Below are 22719 nucleotides of genomic sequence, written 5' to 3'. Positions count from 1 at the left end.
TTCTCAGGACACAGTACTTGTGGAGCAGGTGTGGCGGATTCAAACACCCACAGGGACAGAGGGGGATGCACATGTGCGGGAGGGCTGAGGGGGGGGGCGGGTGTCGGACCCAGGAGAAGCTGCGAGCAAATGCCCTGTTGAACAGATACTCGGCCCCAGCCCATGGGACCTGGGATTGCCAGATACCCTGATGTTTTCCTTTTCCTGAAGAAGATGGAAATCTGGATTTCTATGCAAAATCCCGCTATTATGAAATGTTTGTAACACATTTGAAGACATTTAAAACTACTCCGTAGGCCAAAGAAAACACGTGCACGGCTAGATTCAAAGCGTAGAGCACTGTTTAGAATTTCTGCTATTGGAGACACAGGGAAGCAGAAAGTGGAAAGATAAAGTATTACTTGGATGCCAGGCTAAAACATTTGGAGCTTTTTGCTTCAGAAAACACAGGACCATGGGAAAATGTCAGCCCAAACCCCTTCTGTTTATAATAGCCCCCAAAAGGAGAAATAGTGGGAAATCATTTTGTTGGCTATAATTTTTATCAATGTAAGTTTCCCCTATTTATCTCTTTAAATGGTTTTGCCTAAGAAATCAACTTTCCTTATCACTGTGATCATGAACTCTGCTGTGTTTACTTGTGAAGGCATGTCCCTAATCTTAGACAAGTCCCTACCCTTATTTTACATGTTTTAGTTTTACGGGTGGCTGTCTGTGTGCCTTAATAGTTTTGTCTGTAAATGGAAAGGGTTAAGTTAGATAATACTTAAGGTCCCTTCAAGTTCTAATATTCTAAGAGTCTCTGACTCTCTACAGAAGAAATTCAATTAACTCTTAATTGATGTGTACTAAAAATAGGATATATATTTTTAAATCTAGCATGATTACAGTTTCCAAAAGGCATTCTTAATTTCATTTACTCTTTTTCAATGACCCCACTAAGCCCCTATTATCACCCCCATTATACAGAGAAGAAAGCTGAGGCTCAGGCAGGTTAAGTGCCTTGCTCATGACTATACCAAACATCAGTGACAGAGCTGGAGTTCTAACCCACGTTTCTTCTGTTCCACATTCTGCACCCAATGGGCCTCTGGCAGTAAACAAGTCTTGTAAACACTCTTATGGATGATAGTCTTGGGTTCCTGAGGAGCATTTTATGTATCTTTGGAAGCAGCCTGAAATCCCTCTGAATCCAGGTTGATGGGGTGGCAGGGGTGAGGAGGGGTGTTTGGGAGAGACCAGTACCTGCCCTTACCTTATTCAGTAGGTAGTCTTCCAAGTCTCCTGCAGACGGGGATTTCATGGTTTCTCGGTCAATCCTTAGTAGAGCAGCAATGTTGTGGTTTGTCCCTCAGTGGAGGACAACAGTTGCAAATTGGTTTCCCAGGAATGTCAGTCTCAGTGCTAAATTTCCTTGGGAATGTGTACATGGACCAGAGACTTCCCTTCCCAATTCTTCCCTTCAGCTCTCATATCCAAACTGGGAGCATTCGCTTGTCATCTTTCGGGAAAGTTTTTTTTTAGAAAGGAATTTAGAAAGGAGAGCTGATGAAATTGAAATTGAACTGGAGTCCAACCTAATTTGACTCGACCTAGACCTATGGACTGGTGCTTTGACCGAAGGGCAAGTTTCCAAGTTGTATTTCCCACTCAAATACTTAAAAAGTTTCCATTTAAGATAGAAATGCTCGGGAGTTGGCTTCTTCCCTGCCTTTTTATGCTCTTGTCCTGACACCAGATGCACCCCGGAGCCCAGTATCTTTTATCTCCTTGTTCTTATCCTGTTGACAGTAAATATTCCTTGCCCTTCAATCCAGAAATCCCGCAGATTGATTTACCTTCTTTACAATAAACAAATAAGGAACTGACAAACAAGCGGCCGGGCACCATCATTATGCTTACAGACAAGTGATCAGGTCTCATCAACAAGATCAGGGCACAATAATGTGCATGTGGAAAAGCACACACGCACACGCGTGCTCGCACACAAAACATAGAGGCACGCACACACACACACACACACACACAGGCACACACAGGCACACACCCAGGAATGGCAGGACAGGGATCTTTTTGCCTACCTGCTGACCTTTAAATATAATCTCCCTCTTCCCACTTGAAAACTGGCAGTAAAAAATAAAGTCAGTGTAAACAGGCCCCTTGAGAGTCGAGGAAACACTCTTGTCTAGTTTTGCCAGCAAAACCATGTTGGAAAACAGCTCAGGCAGTAAGTTCCCAGTCTGGCTGGCTGGGGCTAGTTTTATTACAGAAAAAAAAAAAAAAAAAAATCACAATGGCCCGATCTCCCTGAAGCTGGTAAACATCAGAGACTGCTATCAGATGATCTGAAGAAATTAGAGCACTTCTGGGAGCCCAGCTCACTTCTGAGCAAATGTCTTTCCAGACCCACCTGGGAGCGCTGAGCAACTGTTGGGCACCTGGGCTACTCCGCTGCCCGATGTCCGCAACCACCACATTTGCATACCTCCGCTCTCTGCCAGGTCTGGAAGCCACATCTGGGCCTCGCCAAGCTCCCTGCTCCACCCACCTCATAAATCCCAGCGGTCGTGCCAGCTTCTATAGATCCCTTCTGTGAAACACTGTAGCAAATCGAAATAGTCCATGTAAATATCGTAAACCTGCCCCTCCTCAAAACTGCCATGCTCTCCCATTTTCTTCTATTTGTAATTCAAAATTCCCTTCGCATGGTATCAAGCGCTCCAGAATATTTCAGAACCTTCTTCTCTTGGCTTACCACTGGCCGGTCAGTCCAAACTCAGTGTTTCACCAACAGAACCTGAGCCTCTCTCTCACTGAATTTCCTATGGTGCGGAATTCTCTCTCCACCTCATTTTCGGTTTCACCAGAGTCCTCTTGTTTTTGGCCTTACTCTGCTTCACTGTAATCATTAACTCAGGATTCCAATTGCTCTGGTGGGGCCTCTCCTACAGTTCTAAGTTTCCCCCAGAGGTATGTCATCAGATGCACAAACTTGCTTTGCCTCCCTCTGTCTTTGGCTGTGGCTGCCCTCCCCCTGTGGCTCCAGCACTGCCACTGTTCAAAATGTTGAAACTGTAATTCTTCTCTCACTAGGGCTCAGTGATGCCTCCCAGATGCATCACTGGGGCCAGGGAGAAGGAAGCAGTCTGTGCTCAGGGTGGATTACTACATTCTAGTTTTACCTGGGTGCCGTTCCTGGCAAATAGGGGTTCTGGAAACACAATCAGTGCCTGACTCCCTAAGATACTTCCTCGTGGGCAAAGGCTCCAATATATAGGGCAGTCCCACAGTGCAGGATCTCGGACAGGTTGGCAAAGAGGACCTTTCTTTGTAGATATAAATCTCTGGCTACGTGACTTTTGGATTAGCAAATATTTATTGAGCAACAGTATGCCTAAGGCACTTTGTTGGGCCACAGAAACGGATTCAAAGTTAACTCAGATTCTCCTCCTTTTTCGGGAAATAAATATCCTCATTTCTCATGACTCATACCAAATGCAAGCATGAACATGTAAACCAGCTTTGGCCCAATTTCTATTGTGAGGACCAAGAAATTATTTTTCAAGTCAGTTTCACAAGGTATTCAAAACCCTAAACCATCCATATGAAAGCCCTAGGAAGATAACGTCATCCTTGATTCACCAGCAGAGGCGTTTGCTATTGATTTACTTACCTAATGGCTGGGGTTTTCATTCCAAGGAGGAGAGCTGGCTTGATCCAAATCAATCTTATATATATAAATTTGTTAAAGTTCATCAAGGTCACAAACTCTGACTTATTCTTTCAAAAATTCCATTAATTCCAGGGTGACTCAAATCTGTTCAAAGGACCACACGGAGACAATTGTCCATGCTGTGAGGATGCCCTCAGCAGTGAAGAAGACAGTGAGTGACCCTGTCTGTTTTGTATCCCCGCTGTGGTCCAGTACGTAACACATAAACCCTGTCTGCACTGTATCCCTATAGCGGTCTAGTACCTAACACATTAACTGTCCCTCAATAGTGTTGAATATTTGATTGCATTAAACATGAAAGTGACAGTCTCATATATATTTGGTGATGTGTAAGATCACTTTGTAAGTTATAAGGTTAATTTCATACATGCACCTGTGATCCTTTAAGTTACTATCATATATCATAGAAAGGCCTGATATAAAAGAATTTAGCATAGTACGTGGCACATGGTAGGATCTCAATAAACATTTGTTTTCATACTCCATTTTCTTTGCTGGGGAGGGGACCCTTTCTTTTAATGGATGCGAGTCACTGTCCTGGTCCTATCTTATGGTAAGATCTTTCATTGGGCTGGTCTTCAAAGTTCCATCAAAATGCTAGTCTCCTTTTCTGTCATATCAGAAATGGCAACTGAGATAGTCTGAACTTGATCTTTGTCTAGTTCCAGAGGTAGAAGATCCCAAAGTGAAATGCCTACATGGATCGGGCAGGTAATAAAATAAATCAGGATAGAGTAGAACAATGGAAAGGGGTGGGGCCTATGATGGACTCAAGACTATATTCCCTATCTAGGGAGGATATTCGTGTGTGTGTGTGTGTGTGTGTGTGTGTGTGTGTGTGTTTAAACAACACTGTACTATCAAATTCTGGACAATATAAAACCCACCCCTGCACACTATACTCCTGCAATACTAAAATCATTGCAGTCCCCTAAGAAATCCTTGACATCTTCTCTGGCCCTTATGTAGGCAATGCTCTCTGCTTGGGTACTCTTCCCTACCTCCTTCCCCCTTCACTAGACCAACTCATATGCAGACCTTCTCTAATTCTCAAGGCTGAATAGGGGACTCCATGCAGGGCTCCTAGACCAATTGCTGGTTTACTTTATCACTTGTTGCACTGTATCCTCCTTGAAGGCAAAGTACTTGGCATAGAGTAGGTACTCAAAAAATATCTGCAGGATGAATGAATGCATGCATGAGTAAATAAACAAATACATGAAGGTGGCCCCTTTTCTCATTCTTCGGTCTAATCCCATCCTATCTATAGGCACAAGATAAAGTGTGAAAATAAAAGGTTAGTAATAAAGGTTCATTGGTTCACTTGGGAACACAATTAACAAAAGTAGAAAGGGAGTCAGATAATGACCCATTTATTTAGTTTATTTATTTTGAGAGAGAGAAAGAGAGAGAGAGAGAGAGAGAGAGAGAGCAGGGAAGGGGCAGAGAGAGAGGGAGAGAGAGAATCTCAAGCAGGTTCCACACCATCAGCACAGAGCCCAACATGGGGCTCAAACCCATAAACTGTGAGATCATGGCCTGAGCCGAAACCAAGAGTCAGCCATTTAACCAACTGAGCCACCCAGGTGCCCCAGATAATGACCTTTTAAAAAGCTGACTTCAGGGGCGCCTGGGTGGCTCAGTCGGTTAAGCATTCAACTTCAGCTCAGGTCATGATCTCAGGGTCTGTGAGTTCAAGCCCCGCATGGAGGTCTGTGCTGACAGCTCAGAGCCTGGAGCCTGCTTTGGATTCTGTGTCTCCCTCTCTCTCTGCCCCTCCCCCATTCATGCTGTGTCTCTCTCTGTCTCAAAAATAAATAAACGTTTAAAAAAAAAAAAGAGTACATTATTTCTTAGCTGCAATTATTATCCTAATACATCCAGAAAAAGGAAAAGTCTTCCAACATCAGCCTGAAGGGAGAAAACATATGTTTGCTTTACACCAATGACTCTACCACTTGTATCACCTGGGATCAAAAGAAATAATGAGGGGCGCCTGGGTGGCTCAGTCGGTTAAGCATCCGACTCTTGATCTCAGCTCAGGTCATGATCTCGCAGGTTAGTGGGTCTGAACCCCACATTGGGCTCTGTGCTGACAGTGCGGAGCCTGCTTAGGATTCTGTCTCTCCCTCCCTCTCTCTCTGCCCCTCCCCCACTCGTTCTTTCTCTTTCTCTCTGTCACCCAAAACAACTAAGTAATCTTTGAAAAAAAAAAAAAAAAGGAAACAATGAGAAATAATTAGTGTTGTCAACACCAGCTTTCCATGCAGCAAAGATAACCTATTTTAGTTACACAATAGTTTGTATTAAATGATCCCAGTTTGGGCTAGGGGAAAGGAAAGGAGACTATCTCGAGCTGTTACTATATGTCTGTGTCCATGCATCTATATATCCGTGCACTGGAATGTCATTCTGGATTTTCCTCATTCAAAGCACCCATGCTGAAAGGTAACCCAGAAACTTATTTTTAACAGAGACCAGTTGTTGATGTAATAAAACTCCCGCTGTGGGTTAGATGACAATTTATTTTCAAATTAAATAGTAAAAAATGTTTCCATTTTCCTATCTCCCTACCTGGTAAGCGGAGTTGTATTTTCATTTAAAACTTTTCCTTAAGTCAGGGTACAACCCCCTTCCCTCTGCTCTGGGTCATGTGAGGCTGGCATGCTTTTCAGTTGCCACACTGAGGAACATGCAGAGAGTGAGGGAAGTATTTAAGAAAGAAGACATTTGGTTTTACTAAGTGGTTACCCCATGAAATTAATTGGTAAGTTTATCGATCTGTTCAGCTCAGTTTCTGTGATGTGTGACCTAGGAGGTGGCAGGAAATAGGTAATAGAAGGAACGGGATCACTGCTAGTTCTTGGGCACACAGTGAACTGCTTTCCCCCATCCACCCTTTATTGTTCATGACACAGGACAATTATTTCTATTTTTTGTTTGTTGGTTGGTTTTTCAGTTAAAAGAGACCCAGAGAGAAGATATATAGACACAGAGATCAATGGAACAAAACAGAAACTCCAGAAATAGATTTATGTAAATACAGCCAGCCATTTGACCCTTGACAAAACATAAACACCATTCAGTCGAGGAAAGATAATTCTTTTCAACTAATGGGTATTGGAACAATAAGTCATCCATAAGGGAGGAAAGAAACCTTAATAAAAAGTTCACACCTTGCAAAAAGAAAGATTAACTCAAAATGGATCATACGTCTAAATGATAAACAAAACAATAAAGGTTTTAGAAGAAACATATGATAAATTCTTGCGACATGGAGTTAGGCAAAGAGATCTTAGAAATGACACCAAATAGATGATCCATAAAAAAAAAAAAAAAAAAAAAGGATAAACTAGACTTCATCAAATTTAAAAACTTTTGTTCTTCCAAAGAGAATGAAGAGACAAGCTGTGGACAAGGAGAATATATCTGAAGACTACCTATCCCACAGTGGACTTACATCCAGAATATACAAAGAGTTCTCAAACTCAACAGTAAAAAAGCAAATAACACAATTAAAAAAATGGGTAAGGGACTAAAAGAGACACTTCACCAAGGAGCATATAAGGATGACAAGCGCATGAAAAGCTAGTCGACATCATCAACTATTAGAAGCATGCAAATTAAAAATACATAAGATACCATTACTTACATACCTATTTGAATGGCTAAAAAGAATACAATTCCAAGTGCTGACAAGTACACAGGCAACTGCAACACCATACGTTTCAGATGGGAATGTGAAATGGTACAGCCACCCTGGAAAATGATCTGGTAATTTCTCACACGGTTAAATATCAATTTCACGCCCAACAATCCCACTGCTAGGTTTATAGCCCAGGGAAATGAAAACTTGGTTTATATAAAAACCTGTATGTGAACATTTACAGCAATTATATTTGATAGTCAAAAGCTGTTGGAGTCAAAGCTCTTCAACAGGTGAATGGCTAAATAAACTATGTGACCTCCACACCATAGGCAACTATGCAACAATAAAAAGCAACAAACTACTGATACACATAACACAGATGAATCTTAAAAACACAATGCTGAGTGAGAGAACCCAATACCAAAAGGTGACATACCATATGATCCTATTTTTTTGCCATTCTCAAAAATCCTCAAAGAAAGATCAAGCTATAATGGTGGAGAACAGATCAGTGGTTGGCAGGGTGTTTGGGGTGAGGCGAGGATGTGACAACAAGCAGACGGCTGAGGGAACTTTTTGGGATGGGGGAACCGTTCTGTATCCCAATGTTGGTGGGGTTTTCATGAATCCATATATGTGTTAAAATTCATAGAAGTTTTCACCAAAAAAGTGTTACCACAGATAATTTTTTTAAATTTATTTTGAGAGAGAGAGAGAGCACGCTCATGCCAGTGAGCAGGGTAGGGGCAGAGAGAGAGGGAGAGAGAGAATCCCAAGCAGGCTCCACACCATCAGTGCAGAGCTGGATGTGGGGCTCAATCTCACAAACCGTGAGATCATGACCTGAGCCCAAACCAAAAGTCAGACACTCAAGTGACTGAGCCACCCAGGCTCCCCACCATAGATCATTTTAAAATAAAGAAACCCAATGATATTGATTGTAATGAAAATAAAATCAAGTTACCAGATTTCTCAGAATATATTGTGTTATTTTATTGAAAAAAATTAAGTATTGTGAGAAGTAATTGAATACTGCCTTTAAAAAAAAAAAGACCTTTTTTTTTTTAAAGAGAGTTTTAGGTTCACAGAAAAGTTGAGAGGAAGGAACAGAAATTTCCCATGTACCCCATGCACAGCCTCCCCCCATTACCAACACCTTCCCATGCACAGCCTCCCCCATTACCAACACCTGCCACCAGATTATTACATTTGTGCAGCTGATGAACCTCATTATCACTCAAAGTTCGTTATCACCCAAAGAGTGCTATCTCTTCAGTGTTGTTGAATTTGATTTTGCTGATTTTTTAATTTTTTAGTTGTTGACCTAGGGTTTTACAACTAATTCAAATCTACTTTCAAATAACACGGTACCACTTTACGGGTGGTCTGAGTACCTTACAATAACAAAATAATCTTGACTCCTTCCTCCCATCCCATCTATCCCTGCTGTCGTTGCTATCATTCATTTTACTCGTATACAAGAATACATAAGTAGTAATATACATCCAATACGCATAAGCATACACAATTGAATACACTATTATTTTGAACAAACCATTTTCTGTTAACTCAATTCATAAGAAAAATAAAAGTTTTAACCAATATTGTTAAAATGTCCATACTACCCAAAGCAATCTACACATTTCATGCAATCCTTATCAAAATACCAACAGCGTTTTTCACAGAACTAGAACAATTTTAAAATTTGTACAGACCCACAAAAGACCCCAAATAGCCACAATAATCTTGAAAAAGGAAAGCAAAGCTGGAGACATCACAATTCCAGACTTAAGTTGTATTACAAAGCTGTAGTCATTAAAAAGTATGGTACTGGCACAAAAACAGATACATCGATCAGCAGAACAGAAAGAAAAACCCAGAAATGAGCCCACGATTATATGGCCAATTAATCTTCCGCAAAGCAGGAAAGAACATCTAATGGGAAAGACTGTCTCTTGAACAAATAGTGTTGGGAAAACTAGACAGCTACGTGCAACAGAATGAAACAGGACCAATCTCTTTTACCATACATAGAAACAAACTCAAAATGGATTAAAGACCTAATTGTGAGACCTGAAACCATAAAAGCCCTTGAAGAGAGCACAGGCAGTAATTTCTCTGACGCTGGCCATAGCATTGGTCTCCTGAAGCAAGGGAAAGAAAAGTAAAAATAAACTATTGGGGGCACCTGGGTGGCTCGTCAGTTAAGCATTTGATTCTTGATTCTGGCTCAGGTCATGATCTCACAGGTTTGTGGGCTCTAGCTGCACTGATGGCATGGAGCCTGCTTGGAATTCTCTCCCTCTCTCTGCCCCTCCCTTGCTTGTGTGTGCACACGTGCTCTCTCTCAAATAAACTTTAAAAAACTAAAAAAATAAACTACTGGGACTACATCAAAAAGCTTCTGCACAGCAAAGGAAATAATCAATAAAACTAAAAGGCAAACTATGGAATAGGAGAAGATATTTACAAATGGCATATTTGATAAAGGGTTAGTATCGAAAATATAGAAAGAACTTATACAAGTCAACACCCAAAAACAAATAATTCAATTAAAAAATGGGCAGAAGACATAAATAGACATGTCTCCAAAGAAGGCATCAGGGAAATACAAATCAAAACTACATGAGATATCACCTCACACTTGTCAGAATGGCTAAAATCAACAACAGAAGAAAAACGGGTATTGGCGAGGATGTGGAGAAAGGGGAACCCTCTTGCACTCTTGCTAGGAACACAAACTGGTGTAGCTACCATGGAAAACAGTAGGGAGGATCTTCAAAAATTTTTAAATAGAACCACTTTACGATTCAGCAATCGCACCACTAGGTATTTACCTGAAGAATAGAAAAATACTAATTCAAGGGGATATGTGCACCCCAAAGTTTACAGCAGCATTATTTACAATAGCGAAGACATAGAAGTAGCCCAAGTGTCCATCGATTGATGAATGGATAGAGAAGATATGGTAGCATACACAATGGAATATTATTCAACCATAAAAGTGAATGAAATCTTGCAATTTGCAACGATGTGGATGGAGCTAGAGCATTATGCTAAGCAAAATAAGTCAGAGAAAGACAAATAGCATATGATTTCACTCATGTGGAATTTAAGAAACAAAACAAATAATCACAGGGGGAAAAAAGAGACAAACCAAGGAACAGACTAGTAACTATACGGAACAAACTGATGGTTACCAGAGAAGGTGGGAGATGGGTAAAATCGGTGATGGGGATTAAGGAGTGCACTTATGGTGATGAACACTGGGTGGTGTATGTAAGTGTTCAATCGCAATACTGTACAGCTGAAATTGTTATTACATTGTATGTTACCTAACTGGAATTTAAATAAAAACCGAAAAAAATTAGAAACAAAAAGAAAAGAAAGTGAAAAGCTTTTATTTTACCTTCTTCAATCCTCTTTTTTCTTAATGTAGATCCAAGTCTCTGACCTATATTCTTTTCCTTCTCTAAAGAACCTCTTTTACCATTTCTTGCCAGGCAAGTCTACTTGGCAATGTTTTCTCTCAATTTCTGTTGGTCTGAGAATGTGTTTCTTCTTCACTTTTGAAGGATAATTTCATAGGGTACAGAACACAAGGTTGGTGGTTTCTATTCTCCCAATGCTTTTAATACTTCACCCCACCCTTTCTTTGTTTGCATTATTTCTTTTTTAAAAAATTTTTTTAAATGTTCATTTATTTTTGAGAGACAGAGAGAGAGACAGAGAGAGAGAGAGAGAGAGAGAGAGAATGATATCAGGGAGGGGCAGAGAGAGAGAGAGGGAGACACAGAATCCGAAGCAGGCTCCAGGCTCTGAGCTGTCAGCGCAGAGCCTGACACGGGGCTCAAACCCATGAGCTGTGAGATCGTGACCCGAGCTGAAGTCGGACACTTAACTGAGTCACCCAGGCACCCCTGTTTGCATCATTTTTGAGAAGTCAGAGATAATTCTTACCTTTGTTCCTCTGTAGATCGGTGTTTTTTTCCCTTCTTGAAGGATTTTTTTCATTATCTTTGATTTTCCTGTTATTTAAATATGCTATGCCTAGATGCAGTTTTTGATTGGTTTGGTTTGCTTTGGTTGGCATTTGACACTGAACAGACTTGGTGTTCTCTGAGTATCCTGGATCTGTGTTGGGGCCCCTGCCATTTAATTGGGAGGATTCTCAGTATCGTTGTTTCAAATATCTCTTCCGCTTGTTCTCTGTTTCTTCTGGTGCTCTCATTACATATATGCTTACTTTTGTGGTTGTCCTACGGTCGTTAGGTGTTTTGTTCTGTGTTTTACGATCTTTGTTCTCTTTGCTTTTCAGTTTCGGAGATTTCTGTTGAGATAGCGTGACACTCACAGATTCTCTCCTCGGTGTGTTCAGCCTATCATAAGCACCTCAGAGTTAAGTCTTCATTTCTCTTTACGTGGTTTTTATCTCTGGCATTTCTTTTTGGTTCTTTCTCAGGATTTCCACCTCTACATACACTGCTTATCTGTTCGCATATGCTGTCTCCTTTATCCACTAAAGCCCTTTACATATTAACCACAGTTGTTTGTAACTTCCTATCTAACATTTCCAACATCCCTTGTCATGTCTGATGCTAACTGTGATTTTTGTCTTTTCATATGCCTTGTACATTTTCCTTGACAGTTGGACATTCTGGGTAAAAGAAACTGCTGGAAATAGGCCTGAAGTAAGGTGGTGCTGGGACATGGGATGGGGGGGGGGGGGGGTTGGGGGGGGGAGGGGGATGAGGAGCCTTCCCTAGTCCCATGATTAGGGTTGCAGACTTTTAGTGAGTCTGTGCCCCTGGACTGTGAACTTTTAGTGTTCTTCCATTTTCTCTTCTCTCCTAAAGTGAGATAGGAGTTGGCTATTTTTCCTTCTTCCCCATGGAGGGTTAAAGCTGACTGGGGTTGAGAATTTCCCTTCTCTCAAGTCAGTTTTGGTAAGTCCCCTGCAGCTTTGGCTTTGGTTAACTAGTTTCTGCTAAAGGCGGGCCTTTTCAGAAAGAACAGCTTGCTTGGGTATATTTAAAAATGGTTCCTTCTCCCTCCCCCGCAGGAAGTGCCAGGATATTTTTTTCTGGTAATTACTGTGAGGATCTGGTAGAGAGCCGAGAGGTAAATCTCACAAAATTGTGGAGGCCTCTCATGACTGGGCCCCTGGAGTTTTTATCTCAGAATTCTCCGCACTGAACCTCTAGCAATGTGCCCCACCACCCTGCCGCTGATTCCCAGGGGGGATTCTTTCTCTGTGTTTCTGCTCTGCTAAGCAGGGGCGCTCTGTATTCACCTCGCTCTTCAATTTGGAGGGCAGTGGTCTGCCTGTGGCATGTTCACGCTTACGAATCCGAGAAGAGTTGTTGATTTTTCAGTCTGTTCAGCGTTTTACTACTTAGGATGGCGTGGCGACTCCCAAGCTCCTTACGTGTGGAATAAGAGACCAGACGTCCAATAGTGTCTGTTTAGAACTCTCATTGTTAGATCTCATATACTAATTATTAAAATGCCAGTGATGGTTTTAAACTTTAAAATCAGACAGCTAACAAGTCAGATTGAAATAATTAAGTCTAATATTATGAGTGAAAGATCAGGAGGGTCATTCTGGACATGTGTATGTCCTATTACTACCTTGGACGGTGGCCTTTCTGAATAATACATTTTAATAACCAGGTGTACTGGAATTTTTTGAAGAGTGTGTAGGAGGAAGGAGAAGGGGGGAGAAAAATACAAAATGAAGTTGACAGTTGTTATTTTGGGATGGTGGAATAATTATGGGCTTTTTTGGTGTGAATTTGTTTTTATATATTTTCTACAATGAGCATATGTTATTTATAATCAGAAAAAAAGGTGTAAATGCTACAAATGCTATGTAAAATAAAACACTCATTTTTTAAAATTTTATTTTTATTTTAGAGAGCGAGCGAGCAGGGGAGAGTGGCAGAAGGACAGAGAGAGAGAGAGAGAAAGAAAGAGAATCCCAAGCAGGCTCCACGCTGAGCACAGAGCCTGATGAGGGGCTCGATCTCACAAACCATGGGATCATGACCAGAGCCAAAATCAAAAGTCAGCATCGCAACCTACTGAGCCATCCAGGTGCCCCTAAAACACTCATTTCTTGATACTTTCTTTATATTTGCTTTCTAGTTTTGCCAATATTATTCTGCATAATTAGAGAACAGATTCAGGATACCTGAGTGGCTCAGCCGGTTAAGCATTTGACTTCAGCTCAGGTCATGATCTCATGGTTCATGGGTTCAAGCCCAGTGTCGCGCTCTGTGCTGACAGCTCAGGGCCTGGAGCCTGCTTTGGATTCTGTGTCTCCCTCTCTCTGCCCCTCCCCAGCTCACTCTCTGTTTCTCTCTCAAAAAATAAATTAAAACAAAATTAAAACAAAAAAAATAGATTCAATTTTGTAAAAGTTTTAAAGTAGGGAAATATTGGCACAACTGTAAAGTACATATTTCTGTGCTGATTTTCTTTATTAAGATGTATCATGCTGAGGCAGGAAAGATATAAAAAAAACGTAAAAATATATGTATGTCGGAGGCTTAAGAGAACATTCGTAAATCATTTTGTAGTACACCTCTATCTTTCAAGGTAGCTATACAATTTCAAGGGCAAGCATCTGACAGAAATAGTTGCAAGTACATTGGAAAATTTTAAAAGGATCTTCAGGGGCGCGTGGGTGGCTCAGTCTGACTTCAGCTCAGGTCATGATCTCATGGTTCGTGGGTTCAAGCCCCACATCAGGCTCTGTGCTGACAGCTCGGAGCCTGGAGACTGCTTCAGATTCTGTGTCTCCCTCTCTCTCTCTGCCCCTACCCCACTTGCACTCTGCCCCCCTCTCTCTCTCTCTCTCAAAAATAAATGAACATTAAAAAAAGTTTTTAAAGAATCTTCAGACCACACAGTCAAACTCATCGTGCTCTGCTGGGTACCAACAATGCAAAGATCCTACTGATTCCATAGGCTCCTTCCTTAGGTAAAGTTTGAGAGTCAAAGCCAAAGTATAAAGAATGACATCATCAGCCCTGTCCTGATGGGGCATGTCCCAGCTGGCCCAGACAGAAATTGCTGCAGGGAATCACGGAGAGGAAGGCCAAGAACACACTGAGGAGGTGAGAGCTATGAAAGGAAGGTGGGAGGAACTATCTTAAGCCAGGGATACCATCCTGGCACTGGCATAGAGACATTGTCAGGGACCGTGGTCAGAGAAGTCAATCTGGAGGATGCCTGACTAGTCTGGAGAGATTACATAAGGCACTGAATTCAAAGCTAAGATATTTTTATTTTTCTCTGTAGGCAGTGGAGAGCCTTTGAAGGATTGTGAACAATACATTGATATGATAGAGATTGTTCTTTTGAGGCATTTGGATGCCTCAGTTGGTTAAGCATCTGACTTTGGCTCAGATCATGACCTCAAGGTTCATGAGTTCGAGCCCCGTATCAGGCTCTGTGCTGACGGCTTGGAGCCTGGAGTCTGCTTTGGATTGTGTCTCCCTCTCTGTCTGCCTCTCCCCTGCTGGCTCTCTGTCTGTCTCTCTCTCAAAAAATAAATAATAACATTAAAAAGAATTTAAAAAAATTGTTCTTTAAAGTGACTTACTTTGCAACTAGTTGTCTGTGGGATTATCCACCTCTACTAGCCGGTTAGCCTTGCAGGCAGAGATTGTGTGTCTGGTTCGCTGTTGTCATGGGACTCAGAACTGATATTAGACACTTCAACACCCTCTGTGCAAATCGGAGAAGGGTGGCCCCTTCCCTGGTCCTGCAAAGCTAATGTATGGTGAGCTGGCCACACCTGCATTAGCAAGATCTTCCAGGCAGAAGCAGTCCACACAAGGCTTCACGGGCTGGTGAGAAGAGCTAGATTTCAGTCCCACTCGCCCCTCCCTCAGGTATCCTTGTGCAGTAGACCACCTAGCATTAGCTGAAGACACTGAGAAGCTACACGCAGGGGACTAGTGCAGAAGTGATCCCACTAGGCAGTGAGCCAGGGTAATGGCAGTGGGGTTAGAAAGAAGAGGAGAGGTCTAAGCGGCACGTACACTCTCCAACACTTTGACTGGAAGGCTGCTCTGAGAGATCCTGGGTAGTATGTGTCATAAGCATGGGCCTTTCTTAAAAATTTACTCCATTCAGCTCCTCAGTGACACCTCTACCAGCAAACTCTGTTTTCAAAGTCTTGTGTGAAGGCGAAGGCTTCTCCATAGATTGGCCCTAGTCTCCTCTAGTCTCATTTGGGGGTGTTCAAGCGTGAGAGCTTACTCAGGAAGCTTTGGTTTTTCTTGAGTTAATAGTGCTTACACATACCTGTCCTCCTGCTGTCTTAGAAAGAAGCTGTGAAGAATGTTAAACAACTGGTTGGCAATAATATTCTGGTGGTGGAAAGGACAGAGTGGGGGTGGGGAGAGAGGTTATTTCCCTTATGAGTTTCTGGTCATGAAGACCACTTCTATCAAAGTGAGGCCCACCCGAACCGCAGACCACTCAAAGTCTACTATCCCAGAATCACTTGTTTGCCTTGTGGCATTTCTGGTGGTTCCATCCTGCTCTCCTTCACTGGTGCTTCCTCTTTCACTGAACATCTCTTTGTCAGAGTTCCTTCTGGCATCGTCTTGTGTTTTGTTCTGCACTTACTTTACATGTCCACTCAGCGGTCCTATCCACTCCCATGATGCCCCAAATGTCCCACTGCCGTGACTCCCACTGATGATCTCCAGCTCATGCCGCTCTTCCAAACACCAGACCTTATAGCATCTTGATCATTTGACATTGCCTTCTAGATTTCTTGAAGATTTCTTAAAATCAACATAACCAAAACCGAACTGGTTACTTTTCATGTTTCATCGTAAAAGTAATATATTCTCATAGTAACAAGTGAGACCATTTGAAATAGGAATATAAAAAGGAAAAAGGAATCTCTACATCACTACTACATTTGTACATGCATATAATTTATGTTCGTTTCTGGTGTTTCTTAAAAAAAAAAAAAAAAAAAAAAAAAAAGACTACATACGCTCTCTCTGCATCTTGCCCCCTAACAGTGTAGTGTAGAAATTCCCACCCCCTTGCCCTACCACATTTACTAGTATAGACAGGATTCACTCTTTAAATAGCTGTATAGTAGTCCATGGTGTAAGTGTGCGAGAGTTTACTCCACTTCTTTTTTTTAACTTTTTAATGTTTATTTCTTTTTTGAGAGAGAGGGACAGAGACGGAGACAGAATGTGAGTGGGGAGGGATGGAGAGAGAGGGAGACACAGAATCTGAAGCAGGCTCCAAGCTCTGAGCTGTCAGCACAGAGCCCGACGTGGGGCTCGAACCCAGACCGTGAGATCATGAACTGAGCCGAGGTTGGATGCTTAACCAACTGAGCCACCTGGGTGCCTCAGGTTTACTCTACTTCTGATGGGCATTTCCCTTGTTTCGAGGTTTCCCTGAAAACAATTCATCTGCAATTCATCTATATCTTTCAGTAGTCTAGAATGGCTTAAGTAATATAAGAAACATCTTTTCTTCAAAGCTTAGATACAACTCAGCTGCCAAAGCATTCTGGCCTGGTCTGGTCCTTTTAAAAGGGAAAAATCTCCATTTTGAACATCTCCCAAGGCTACTGATATGTTTAATTTTTCTGCCTCTTCTAGGGTCAGTGTTGGCAGTTTACATTTGACTCAAAACAGGAAGAAAAGGAAAAATAAAATAAGATAAAAACAGAGATGGGGGGCAAACCATAAGATACTCTTAAGTAGAACAAACAGGGTTGCTGGAGGGGAGGTGGGGGAGGATGGGCACTGAGGAGGGCACTTGTTGGGATGAGCACTGGGTGACATATGTAAGTGATGAATCACTAAATTCTACTCCTGAAACCAATATTACACTATATGTTAACTAACTCGAACCTAAATTAAAAAAAAAATCATCCATTCCATCCATTTTCAAGTTTACTGCCACAGACTTTTATATAATAGTGTTCCTTTATGATCATTTTCATCTCTTTCATACTAAATTCTTGACACTTCTCTCAAATCTGCTTTTTGTCCAGTTTTATGGAGACCAGGAAGAGGAACCACTACCATCCCCAAATTTAAGTCATCTTTGACTCTTTCCTGTCCTTCACCTTCCACATTTAATCTTCCATTCAGCTCTGCCCACCTCCAAAATAGCTCTTGGGTCCATCAACCCAATCTGGACCACAAATGCCATTGCTCCTCCATATCACCATCACATCTTTCCTGGACTATTCCAGTATAAATCATCCCTCCACTTCCTCACTTGTACCTCAGCACCATTTCCACACTGGGGTGAGCAATCTTTTTTTTCTTTTCTTTTTTTTAAGGAGGGGAAAAACCCAATTTTTATTACAGGTATAGGTATGGGAGCCCCAAAGAGAGGTGAGACTCCTGGGGTGAGCAATCTTAAAATTCCCATTGGATCATATCACTCTTCTGCTGAAACTCTTGCATGAAATTGCCTTTTTTTTTTTTAGTTTATTTATTTATTTTGAGACAGAGTGTGAGTGGGGGAGAGGCAGAGAGAGAGAGAGAGAGAGAGAGAGAGAGAGAGAGAATGAATCCCAAGCAGTCTCCAGAACCTGACCTAGGTCTTGATCCCACAAACTTTGAGATCATGACCTGAGCCTAAATCAAGAGTCAGATACTTAACCAAGTGAGCCACCCAGGCACCCCTGGAATTGCATTTTTAAGGTAAGTTCCAAAGTCCTTTCTTATGCGTAGGATCCTGTGTGACCAGATTCCTGCCTACTTCTCAACTCTCACTTCTCACTATTCTTCTCCCCTATTCCGGTAAAATTTTAGTCCCAAAGACCTTTTCTTATTTCTCTAAAAGCACCAAGCTGGAAAGGATGGCTTATTTAATAAATGCTGGTGTAAAAACTGGCTCTCCATCCTGCAGAAAATAAAGATTTCTTCACCCTACCTCACACCATATTTTTAAGGTAAAATAAATTCAAATTTCTTAAATCTTGAACCAAATTTTAAGAGAATATATGTATAACCTACGAATTGGGTTCCAACCAAGAAACCCAGAAGCTATATAAGAAAATACAGATATATTTGATGATACAAACATCAAAACTAATCATGTGAACAAAGGCACCACAAAAAAGCTAACAAGATAAATAATAGTTTGGGATAAAATATTCACAAGGTAAATGGAAAAAATAAAGGTCACACTATATGTGTTAACAAAGAGCTCTTACAAATGATAAGAAAAAGACAAATATTCCAATAGAAAATATAGGCAAAGGAAAATAAAAGGAGAATCTCTCTCTCTTCCTCTCAGTGTTCCCTTCTGAAACATTGTCAGCGTAAGTATGAATCATTACCTTTTTGGAAAATATTCTGACAATATCTATCAAAATTTTAAAAATATATCCCAGAGGGGCATCTGTGGCTCAGTTGGTTGAGCGTCTGACTCTTAATTTTGTCTCAGGTTCTGATCCCAGTTGTGACAGTGAGCACCACTTTGGGCTCCGTGCTGAACATGGAGACTGCTTGGGATTTCTCTCCCTCTCTTCACCCTTCCCCTGCTCATACACACACACGTTCACTCTCTCTCTCTTTCAAAATAAATGAACATTTAAATATGTAATATATATATCCCAGAAATCTCACCCTTAAGAATCCAACCCAAAGAAATAATCATAAGAATATCAGATACAAGTAATAATGATGATACCACCAATAATAATAGTTGACATTTATTAAATACATTTCATATGCCAGGTACTGTTATAACTATTTTACAAATAGTATGCCACTTTATCTACATGGCAACCCAATGAGGTAAGTGTTATCATTATTTCCCTTTTACAAGTGAACTAGAAAAGGATGTATATAATAGTGTTATTTATAATGGAGACACAGGGATTGCCTATCAATGGTGGAATGGTTGAATAGAATGTGACCATCCAGAGGCACCTGGGTGGCTCAGTTAAGTGTCTGACTTCCGCCCAAGTCATGATCTTATGGTTGGTGAATTGAGCCCCATATCTGGCTCTGTGCTGACAGCTCAGAGTTTGGAGCCTGCTTCAGATTCTGTGTCTCCCTCTCTCTCTGACCCTTCCCCTCCCCCGCTCATGCTCTGTCTCTCTCTCTCTAAAAAACAAAAAAAACATAGGGGCACCTGGGTGGGTCAGTTGGTTAAGCGTCTGACTTCGGCTCAGGTCATGATCTCATGGTTCTTGAGTTTGAACCCCGCGTCGGGCTCTGTGTTGACAGTCCAAAGCCTGGAGCCTGCTTCGGATTCTGTGTCTCCCTCTCTCTCTGCCCCTCCCCTGCTCATGCTCTGTCTCTCTCTGTCTCTCAAAAAATAAACAAACATTAAAAAAAATTTTTTTTTTAAATAAACATAAAAAAACTTTTTTTTAAATGTGACCATCCATATTATATGATAGTGTGCGACTATTTGAAAGAATGATTTGGATTAGTGGTTCTGAATCTTGGCTAAATACAGAATCATTTGGGGAGCATTTGAAAAACACAGATGCGTGGACCCAACTCCAAACCAATAAATCAGCAGCATCTGGGGGCAGTATGTGTGTGTGTGTGTGTGTGTGTGTGTGTGTGTGTGTGTGTGTGTATATATATATATGGCGCAAACACAAACATGGAAAATGTTTGGAAATATACAGGTGTGGTTGTTATTAGTTAAGAAATGGGGTACAAATGGCCCACAAGTCCAGGACAGAGAGAGAGGAGGCAGAGACAGGATGGGAAGAAAGTAAAAAAGAAAGACAGGCTTTAAACTGAAGTTTACCATACAAAACAGCATATATTCTCGTAATAGTTATCTCAAGGAAGCGAGATTTTAGGTAATTTTTAATACTTTAATGCATAAAATACATATCCTATAAGCATGCATCATTTTTATAATCAGAAAAAGCTTTCACAGCTTATGAAAGAAATTGAAGAAGATACAAAGAAATGGAAAAACATTCTGTGCTCATGGATTGGAAGAATAAATATTGTTAAAATGTCAATACTACCCAAAGCAATCTACACATTCAATGCAATCCCAATCAAAATTGCACCAGCATTCTTCTCCAAACTAGAACAAGCAATCCTAAAATTTGTATGGAACCACAAAAGACCCCGAATAGCCAAAGTAATTTTGAAGAAGAAGACCAAAGTGGGAGGCATCACAATCCCAGACTTTGGCCTCTACTACAAAGCTGTAATCATCAAGACAGCATGGTATTGGCACAAAAACAGACACATATACCAATGGAATAGAATAGAGACTCCAGAAGTGGACCCACAAATATATGGCCAACTAATCTTTGACAAAGCAGGAAAGAATATTCAATGGAAAAAAGCCTCTTTAACAAACGGTGCTGGGAAAACTGGACAGCAACATGCAGAAGAATGAAACTAGACCTCTTTCTTACACCATTCACAAAAATAAACTCAAAATGGATGAAGGACCTGAATGTGAGACAGGAAACCATCAAAACCCTAGAGGAGAAAGCAGGAAAAAGCCTCTCTGACTTCAACCGCAGCAATTTCTTACTCGACACATCTCCAAAGGCAAGGGAATTAAAAGCAAAAATGAACTATTGGGACCTCATCAAGATAAAGAGCTTCTGCACTGCAAAGGAAACAATCAACAAAACTAAAAGGCAACTGATGGAATGGGAAAATATATTTGCAAATGACGTATTGGATAAAGGGCTAGTACCCAAAATCTATAAAGAATTTACCAAACTCCACATCTGAAAAACAAATAATCCAGTGAAGAAATGGGCAGAAGACATGAATAGACACTTTTCTAAAGAAGACATCCAGATGGCCAACAGGCACATGAAAAGATGCTCAACATCACTCCTCATCAGGGAAATACAAATCAAAACCACACTCAGATACCACCTCACGCTGGTCAGAGTGGCTAAAATGAACAACTCAGGAGATTACAGATGCTGGCGAGGGTGTGGAGAAACGGGAACCCTCTTGCACTGTTGGTAGGAATGCAAATTGGTGCAGCCACTCTGGAAAACAGTGTGGAGGTTCCTCAAAAAATTAAAAATAGATCTACCCTATGACCCAGCAATAGCACTGCTAGGAATTTACCCAAGGGATACAGGAGTGCTGATTCATAGGGGCACTTGTACCCCAATGTTTATAACAGCACTTTCAGCAATAGCCAAATTATGGAAAGAGCCTAAATGTCCACCAGCTGATGAATGGATAAAGATGTGGTTTATATATACAATGGAGTACTACTTGGCAACGAGGAAGAATGAAATCTGGCCATTTGCAGCAATGTAGATGGAACTGGAGGGTATTATGCTAAGTGAAATGAAGTCAGCCAGAGAAGGACAGATACCATATGTTTTCACTCATATGTGGATCCTGAGAAACTTAACAGAGACCATGGGGGAGGGGAAGGGGGAAAAATGTCACAGAGAGGGAGGGAGGCAAACCATAAGAGATTCTTGAGTACTGAGAACAAACTGAGGGTTGATGGGGGATGGGGGAGAGGGGAAAGTGGGTGATGGGCATTGAGGAGGGCACCTGTTGGGATGACCACTGGGTGTTGTATGGAAACCGATTTGACAATAAATTATATAACAAGAAAATGCTTTCACATTATCCTTCCCCCTCTGCCTGCTATGTGTTGCTCTTAGTTCACATAATGGCCTCTGCTGGAACAAGGTTCCTTTGATTATTTGCTGGCTGTTATCCCTGGGCCTGCAGAATTCCTTTGAGATGGATTTGTTCTCTCACACTCAACCCTGTCCCATTGTCCTTTGCTTCTAAAGCACTTAACACAGTTTGAAATTATTTGTATGGCTATTAGTCTGTCTCCCCCTCTAGAGTAGAAGCCACAAGAGGTCAGGGGCCAGGTCTGTTTTGCTCTCCATCAATTTCCCAGTGCCATGCCCACTGTTGGGCACATAGGGGGTCTCCAAAAAAAAAATCTTAGTAACCACTTGGCTCATTTCTCTGTATTTAATAACTTTCCATACATTCCTTCCTTGTGTTTTAATGAGATTTTGTGGTCTTTGATGTCTGGGACTGTGTCTTACACCTTTTTATTCTCTTGAAATCTCAACAGATCTGTCTGTGGGTGATTTGATGTGTTACTAACCCTTGTTTCCCTCCGGAGCATCACCATCTTCCCTTATATCATGCCCACGGCTGCTGTCACTTTCTCCTGCTGCTCTGGGAGAAAGATAAATTGGAATGAGTCCCAACCATCCCAGAGGCTTCCGTCCTTTTAAGTACACTTCAGCTCCTTTGATTATACTTTGATGGTCCTCAGCTGCCAAGTAAGTTACCGTTCCCTTTTTTTGTGAACTTCGCCCTCTCCA

The 22719-nt window shown here is 41.4% G+C and overlaps 1 protein-coding gene across 8 annotated transcripts in view; it reads right to left on the bottom strand.

Moving 5' to 3' along the window:
• MAB21L3 (mab-21 like 3) overlaps positions 1-3513 on the bottom strand; it is a 54398-nt gene extending 50885 nt beyond the window's left edge. For 2 of the 8 annotated variants that reach the window (XM_040471416.1, XM_040471419.1), the window contains exons 1-2: positions 2082-3510; positions 1256-1501 (exon numbers count right to left, since the gene is read on the bottom strand). Coding sequence is in view for 1 of the 8 variants with exons in the window: in XM_040471414.1 (XP_040327348.1) it covers positions 1256-1303 (48 nt within the window). In the remaining 7 variants the exon portion in view is untranslated. The other 6 variants (XM_040471415.1, XM_040471418.1, XM_040471411.1 and 3 more) reach the window with 6 other exon arrangements.
• Between the last annotated feature and the right edge of the window lie 19206 nt (positions 3514-22719).

Source organism: Herpailurus yagouaroundi, unplaced genomic scaffold (genome assembly GCF_014898765.1).
Source record: "Herpailurus yagouaroundi ecotype Mexico unplaced genomic scaffold, PumYag 77, whole genome shotgun sequence".
NCBI lineage: Eukaryota > Metazoa > Chordata > Mammalia > Carnivora > Felidae > Herpailurus > Herpailurus yagouaroundi.
The sequence above is the reverse complement of the archived record's forward strand: the minus strand, read 5'-3'. Positions and strand labels throughout refer to the sequence as shown.